The 7,956-nt window shown below is 35.7% G+C and overlaps 1 protein-coding gene across 3 annotated transcripts; it reads right to left on the bottom strand.

The window, feature by feature from the left end:
* Positions 1-683: 683 nt before the first annotated feature.
* Positions 684-7,141, bottom strand: LOC111464153. Of its 3 annotated transcripts, none has more exons than XM_023108235.1 (14): positions 6,738-7,141; positions 5,983-6,041; positions 5,616-5,724; positions 4,693-4,802; positions 4,371-4,439; positions 3,607-4,221; positions 2,974-3,503; positions 2,805-2,869; positions 2,587-2,666; positions 2,394-2,498; positions 2,065-2,204; positions 1,853-1,981; positions 1,369-1,521; positions 684-1,296 (listed from the first exon to the last, which is right to left on the bottom strand). In XM_023108235.1, the coding sequence occupies exons 1-14, from the start codon at positions 6,976-6,978 to the stop codon at positions 1,170-1,172; spliced, it is 2,532 nt and encodes an 843-aa protein (XP_022964003.1). In that variant the 5' UTR covers positions 6,979-7,141; the 3' UTR covers positions 684-1,169. The 3 variants fall into 3 exon arrangements, with proteins under 3 accessions (XP_022964003.1, XP_022964002.1, XP_022964004.1); XM_023108234.1 differs by having other exon boundaries at positions 2,974-3,506; XM_023108236.1 differs by lacking the exons at positions 5,616-5,724; positions 5,983-6,041; positions 6,738-7,141 and having other exon boundaries at positions 2,974-3,506; positions 3,607-4,244; positions 4,371-4,447; positions 4,693-4,784.
* Between the last annotated feature and the right edge of the window lie 815 nt (positions 7,142-7,956).

The following is a 7,956-nucleotide window of genomic DNA, read 5'->3' on the forward strand; positions in this document are numbered from 1 at the left end:
TTACAAAAGTATATAGGTCTTGGGGTTGGTAGGTTATTGCTGATATTTTTATTTATAAAGCTTGTGAAAAGAGCATCAAGAAACTTAGAGAAATTAGTCTCATCTGCAAGGGACTGAAAATTTTGTGATATGAGGATGCTTCAAGAAAATGCATAGGTTGTATGGTGATGCAACACGAAACATTATTCCATATGGCTCCTATAAGTTAATCATAGGCTCTTAATTGACAATTGAGATCATAACGTATGTATGGTGATGCAAGGAGGAATATTGGCTAAAGAATTTTTATGGATGACTTCAGGTACGTAAGAGAGAATATAGATAAGGAGGAATATTGGCTAAAGAATTTTTATGGATGACTTCAGGTATGTCAGAGAGAATATAGAGAAGGAAGTAAGTATATTTCAAAGCACTACCTAGGATATATATTGTTTCAGTTTACTAAATATAGCTTTTAAAAGATTTAACAACTAGGAAATATAATCTATCAACTATATCTCTGCCAAATCTTTACGAAATATCTACCATATATATCTTTACTAGATTTTTACGAAATATCTATCATATATATTACTATAAATGATCGAGCCTTGGTCATGTTTGAGAAAAAGTGTTTTAAAAAACGTGAGTGAGGTTTTAAGGAAGCAATGTTATAGGCTAAAAACAATAAGCAATGACCACAATTTTGATAGCAAATAACCTGAGTATATAAATAATTGACAGATTAGTCACATCTCTTATAGTAAATTTTTGGACATTTTAACCCTAGCGGGTGTAGACATGATTTAGGTGACCGGTCATACACCCATGTACTGACACAAGACCTATCTAACATGTAAGCAAGTAAAAGGGGTTGGGACGGGCATGCGACTATGGACATCACTTCCTGAAGAAACATGATCAAGACATTCAGCATGCAGTCATAGGCAACACGCCTTGGACAATCAAGACCGCGTGTAAACTAAAGGATCATTCTATCTAAACTACGTTGTGCATATTCACAATCCATGTCTTGTTTTTCCTACCAAAAGAATGGAACCTATAGAAATAATTTACAGTAACCGATCGAAGAGCTATATTGGGTAAAGCTCTCCAATCAGCTGAAACTCGCAAATCGCCTCTATGTTTGCTTCCTTCTATATACTTATAGGCAACTAATCCTGCCTAGACTAGTTTACATTCGAACCTTCTCTTTCGTTTTCACCATTTGAAACAAACGAATTGTCAACATTCGAAACCCTTTCTTTCGAACAGAGGAAGAAGAAAGACGATGTGTAGATAGTCAAGTGCCAAATGCTGTAAACAATTCGCGAATTGAAACTAAGAGAAACAAAAAGAGAGAGGGAAAGAGATGGGGTTTTGTGGTACCTGTGCCAAATCCAGTAAGTTTCAGTGGTTTCCAAATTCCAGCTTATGGCAGCCATAGCCAATGCAGTGAAACCTGCAGTCATAAAGCCCCATCGATATCTTCTGTACAGAGTCTTTAAAAGATTGTGCCCCCATGCTTTGATAGATTCCCATCTGCACGAACATAAACAAGTTCCAAGTCAACATGAGTATAGCTCGATTAATATTGATTAGGACGTATGTTTTCCACCAGTTAGTATTTCTGTACTCCCTTATGTTGTTAAACTCAAAGAAAAAAAACCCATCACAACGAACCATTTAGTTTCCAGAAGCAATACTAAGTAACCTCAGACGATACAACTTAGCAAACCGACAAGACAAGACCAAAAAGGTTCTCCCAAATAGGCCCTTAATTGATTATTATACTTACTAAGAAAACAGATTATCATACAAAATACCAAAAATCCAAAATAAAAAAATCATCTCAAGTAGAAAAGACTGTCACCTGTGAAGCAGATTCAAAGAAATTCGCAGTGGAAAGGAGAACGATCTATACTTTGTCGATAACTCGATCAGCCATCCAATAAGAAGACCGAGTGCACCAATTGCTAGCACAATGGTGATATTGGAAGACCTGTAGAAGTTCAATATTTGGTCATCATAACTGATAGCTCTTTTGATCTACAGAAGGCAGGTCATGTTAAGCATTTTAGTTACCGCGTTGCATTGGTTATAGCCATGAGAGCAGTTAGGATTGCAACAACGGTATGAATCACCCTTTTATAGACTTCGTCGATTGTGGCTAGGTACACGAAAGTGCTAACAACAGCCATGAAAGAGAGCCAGAAGTCCATAAACTGAAAATTATCAGGTCATTAGTCCATGTAAAACAAGTACCCAATAACTGAACAAATACAAACAAACACCCATCATCAGATTGGTAGAGGTCTTCCGTGGTGTGGATTAGTTTCGTACAACGGTTCGTAATCATAGTATAAAATGTCATGGTAAGCTTAAAATAGGCAAAGATGGGGAAAATCTTGTACCTGTAATACTTTGAATGACAATGGACACCAAGTGCCCACATCACAAGCATGATATAAACCACTTGAAATTCCACTTGAGGTAAACAGCACCCACTCTGCTAGAGCCTGCAGGAACAAGTTTATATGGCTCGGAGAAAAGAAAAACCTTTTTGAAATTCAGAGAAAAAAACAAGAACATCATCATTAGATTTACCTTTTGTCGAAGAGCCCAAAAAGCGGGGAAAATGGCAGCAGCATTTGACACGACGAGAGAAATTGATTGTTGCACGTGCCCTACGTCAATTCCAAGCTAGGATCAGAATTGATGTGGAACAGAATTTATACATGAGTTGATACTTTTAGCTTAGAGTTCCATTATGAAAACTTTCTAAGAAACTTCAGAATTGATGACGAATTTGAAGTGACTTTTACCTCTATGATTTACAATCTCAACGCTGCAATCAAAGCCTCCGTGATTTCGATCACAGGAACAATAGCTGGAAGAAAAACAAAATCGGGACTCAGTTTACCAAACTAGTGAATTGGATAGCTAAAAGATCAGAGCACAAAAGTATGTAGTGTGAGGATCAATAAAGCAAACCTATATGTTGCGGCTCCACTAGCATCAAAAGCATAATCACATCTTCCATGGGATGAACATCTGTTTGGACATCGTTCAAGCATGACCGACATAATAGTCTGATATTTGGCCAAACTTCTGTTGATCGGATGCCTTAATCCAAGAACCCAAGTTCCTTCACTAGCATATAAAATATGGAAATTGATATTTACATTACTTGAATTGTAGAGGGAAAGGAATGTTGAGCCACCACTGTTGCTGGTTTGGTTTTTATAACAGTAGTCCCAGTTATCAAGAGATGGTAATCCACCAAATCTAGCATAGACTTCATAATCCATTGTCTCAGTAGTTGATAATCGAAAGTTAATATTTCCTCCAGATGCGCCTCGAGGAACATCCAAAACAAAATAAGTCCAAGCATACTTTTGTTCTCCATGATTTGAAGAGTTGCTTAGAAGGGGTTCAACAGCGAATTTCGGTTCTTTGAAGTACTGTTCTGTGATCGGCATAAAATATGATTCGAAGGGGGATGAACCTCTTCGGACGATTGCCTGCAGTCAAGCTCATCAATCAGATAATGAATCCAAAAAACTTCTTCAAGAATCAAGAAAAATTGAAAAACACTAAATGCAAATGAAGGATATATGGTCTTACCTGGAGGACGTATCTGTTCCATGCACAATTAGGTCCAGTCTTTCCATATGGGCATTGAAGCACATATGATTCCATGGAATAACAAATTCTCACATTGTTGGCCGAAATGCTTTCAAGTTCTTTCGAAACATTAATAGGAACTATTGAGATATACCATCGGCCGACTTTTGGAGAACGGATAATCAAAGGGCCTGTGTTTAAGTTACTGGAATAATCATGCAGGGCAACTGAAGGAATTGCACCAAGACGAGTGAAGCCCGTCAAACTAATTCCACCGACATAACTAGAGTTATCTGACTGTGTTAAGTTGGGCCTCACATTTGTAGCTGAAATGGTCAGCTCTTCCGCCACACCTTCCACATCCAAGTAGTATATTTTTGGTTCACCATCTCCAAGACAAGATGGTTTCAACGTACTCCTGCAGGCAACCAAACTTTCCCCTGTTTGGTTATATGACATAGCTTCTAAAATGTTTTCAGCAAGATTATGACCATCAAATAACGAGCATGAGAGCGGGTCAACTGTATGATTGCAATATTTCCCGAACATCGTGGAGGGTGAACACCCTTCCACTGTTACATTAGCAGTGAACGAATATGAAGACCCTCGGACTACCTGCATTGCAAGGAGACAAGTTTCTGTCTTTCATTTCCTTTGGTGCCATAAAAGAATGGTATTTTTCTCATCAGAAAAATATAAAATATACACTTAACTAATTAATAATCCATTTTGCAATTTGCGTGAGCGAAGGCACATACACATACCATCTTGGACTGCGTTCTTGACGACCCAATGCCATTGAAAAGGCCAAAATACCAGACTCCTGGAGGTATCTAAACAACTAAATAAACGATATCAGTATCACCAGCCAAACGCGAAACAAAGAGAAATGGCTCAAATCAGGGAGGTTTTAAAACCAAGGGAAGTTGAAGTCATTATAATAAAATTGGAATAGACATATTATTGGAGAAGCCAAAACAAAAGCAAGAAGGCATAATCTGATATTTGAATTATACACTGAACTTTTGGTTTCCAAAAGAGGAACTCTACACTTCTAATTGAAAAACAACATGATTCTCGATATACCTGCTCATTTGTCAGCTTTAATTCGATATATTGCTGCATGGGATAGCATTGCTCCAGATTTTTATGACCTTGGATTCCTTCAATGGAAAGGATGGTTAAAGGAGCTAACCCTGTTGCAGGAGAGAACTTCCAAACGTCACTTAACATAAAATCATTTTAAACACTGTCCAGATAGCAGAGAAGTGAAATGTAACAGTCCAAGCCATTGCTAGTAGATATTGTCCGCTTCAGCCTGTTACGCATCGCCGTCAGCTTTCACAGTTTTAAAACACATCTACTAGAGAGGTTTCCACACCCTTATAAGGAATGTTCCATTCCTCTCTCCAACTGACGTGGGATTTCAAATCCACCCCCCTTAGGGGCCCAGCATCCGTGCTGGCACACCGCCCAGTGTCTGACTCTGATACCATTTGTAACAACCCAAACCTACCGCTAGCAAATATTGTCTGCTTCGGTCCATTACGTATTGCCGTCAGCCTCACTATTTTAAAACGCGTCTGCTAGGGAGAGGTTTCCACACCCTTATAAGGAATGCTTCGTTCCCCTCTCCAACCGATGTGGGATCTCACATGAAATGTAGCTTTTCACTTTTAAATCAAAGATAGCTGGAAGTCAAATAGTAGAAGTAGTATGCTTCAAAAATGGGGATACAGCCCTCGTAGCCTTGAATGGTTAGCATAATTTAGAGTGGTTAGCACCTATCTTTCAAGTCCTGTGTATGGTCTTTGAGGAAATTGTGTTTTAAGCCTCTTCACATTACTTCCTTTTATTTTCAAGGAAAGAATAACAACCTTAAAAGATGTTACTGAAAATACATCCTAGAAATAAAATGTTCCATGTCAAACACAAGGCTAAGAAGAATTCATTCAGACAGACTAGAACAACTAAGTGAAGCTTGTTTAAGTGTAGCTAACTCAAATTACCTGAATCTATTATGGAAGTATTCGAAGCATCAGGCAGCGGGGGACTGCCTTCTCTGAAGCAAATTATAGGCAAAGCGCGCTTCGGTATCTTTCTTGCTTTTGTGATGTCCTGAAAGCAATTTGCACCGTAAGAAACAGGAAAACCGAGAGGTTACGGGATATCTCAATGGTAACAATTATTAACATTTTCAAGGCGAATGCATCATAAAGTTTCCAATTAGAAAACAATTACGGATATCCGCCGCAGCAAGTTGAAATAGATCAAAGTGAGAAAATAAAATAAGCACATGACAATTGAAGTCATAGGACAATCATCAAATACCGGACTTTAAGTAGTTCTACTTTCAAACTTCGTATGCGTACTTACGAGATCTACGTCTGAGTTCAATGAAATAGACACCGATGAGAACCATGGCGGCAACTCAACTGGAACAGGGAAAAAAACAAACAAAATTACAAACTTAAAGAACACTAAAGAAGATATTGTATAGACTCACTTCAAACAACAAACTATATGCCTTAAACGACTTGAGCTAAAAGTAAAAGACATCAATTTGCTAACGAAAAAAAAAGGTGAAAAGAAGAAATGAAAACTTTCAACAAACAAAACCCTAATTTCTAGTCTAAAGAACTCAATGAAATATGGCTTGAACATCCTTCCCTGAGACCTTTGATCATTGTCTCCATTGTTAAACGGCAGAAACAGACCTGACTTTGTATCAGTACATCAACTCCATTGTTTAATGAACTCAAGTATTGTAACTCATCAATATACATTGTTGAGGATTCAAAGTTGAAGAACATCAAAAACGATTCGAAGTCGAAAGTCACATAATTCTCAGATCGAAATCAGCAACACAAAATTCAGGATTACATTAAACTCAACAGCGATCTATTCAAACAGAACACAATCATAAACTAAGAGCCAATCAGAATTCCACAATCATAAACGAAAATAAAATCCGAGGCAACTTCTTCACTAGCATATAGCAAGTAAACAAAGAACTACGAATTCAACAAATTGTTCAAGACACTGACACCATGAAGCAATCAATCACTCAAGAATGCATCAAAGGAAAAAATCCAGAATAGCTTAAAAAAAAAAAAAATCGGAACACGCACCTCTAAAATACCGTAGCTGAAATGGCTGCAACCGGGTATGAGGGTACACAAGGCTAGAAACTGTGAAGGTATTGGGAGGAGCAAAATCGTCGAACGAATCACAGTGTGCAATGAAAATCGAGAACAGAACGAAAAGACATAGAATCAAACTGACAAGAGTGTGAAGAATCAAATCCGAAGCCATCTTGAAGTTGAAATACAGAAAATTACTCTTGGAACAATTCGGCTCCAGTAGGATCATTCGATTACGGGGAAGGGGGAGAAGCAGGATTCTAAAAGATGAAATGATAGAGATTTTGAGTCATTCGCATCGTGAAGCACTGAATTTCTTTGATCTGGAGCCGTAATGGAAATTTTGTTAACACAAAGATTTAGAACCTTTACAAAAAATTTGGAGTTTCAAATCATTTGTTATTTGTTAGAACATCGTTGTAACTTCTACATTTGTTCATAATTTTTTTAAGTAATTTTAAATATCTATCACAGTTTTTTTTTTTTTTTTTTTTAAATATTCTTAATACTTTCTATTGAATACATACAAATATCTTTTTGGACCGTAATATATTTTAGCGTTAAAGTAATAAAAATATCTTTAAATTTTATACTTTATCTAAAAATACATTTAAATAGTTTTAAAGGGTTATATAAAAAATACTCTCAATTTTAAAAACTTTATTAATATCTTTCGGACATTTTTTATGTTTAAAAAATATTTATAAAATTTTAAAAGTAATATTAATACATTTTATGAAAAAAGGCAAAAAAATTCTTACCGACAATATATGAATGAAAAAATGTCTATCGATCAGATTATCTACTGACTCTTTAATATTATTTTGGAAAGTTCATGAGTATCTTTTAAATATAGTACTAACGCAAATGAATCCTTGAATTTTTTTTTTTAAAAAAAAAACAATTTTAAGTGTTTTTAAAAAATTAAAAGTATTAATAAAATTATTCAAAATTTAGAAGGGTTTTTTAAATACTTTTAATACCATTTCAAAAATTCAAAAATATTAATTTAAAAGTGTCTAATATGTCATAAATTTTTAATTTTATAACTAATAAAATGTAAAATAAATAATAATAAAAAAAATAAGTTATGTTGTGTTTTGTATGTTATGTATGTTTGCCATGTCCTAATATGTCTTGATATGAATAAAATAAAAAACTAAGTCATGCTATATTTTGTCACGTGAATCTTTGCTATAGATTATAT

This window comes from Cucurbita moschata, unplaced genomic scaffold, assembly GCF_002738365.1.
Source record: "Cucurbita moschata cultivar Rifu unplaced genomic scaffold, Cmos_1.0 Cmo_Scf00030, whole genome shotgun sequence".
Lineage (NCBI taxonomy): Eukaryota > Viridiplantae > Streptophyta > Magnoliopsida > Cucurbitales > Cucurbitaceae > Cucurbita > Cucurbita moschata.

What these genes read in the sequence shown, in the direction of transcription:
- LOC111464153 (XM_023108234.1), bottom strand. Translation starts at nt 6,978, where the DNA reads ATGATCCTACTGGAGCCGAATTGTTCCAAGAGTAATTTTCTGTATTTC. An exon ending in TACTTCCATAATAGATTCAG is followed by an intron (nt 4,803 to 5,615) that starts GTAATTTGAGTT and finishes CTCCTGCAACAG; the next exon opens with GGTTAGCTCCTTTAACCATC. An exon ending in GGAACAGATACGTCCTCCAG is followed by an intron (nt 3,507 to 3,606) that starts GTAAGACCATAT and finishes TGAGCTTGACTG; the next exon opens with CAGGCAATCGTCCGAAGAGG.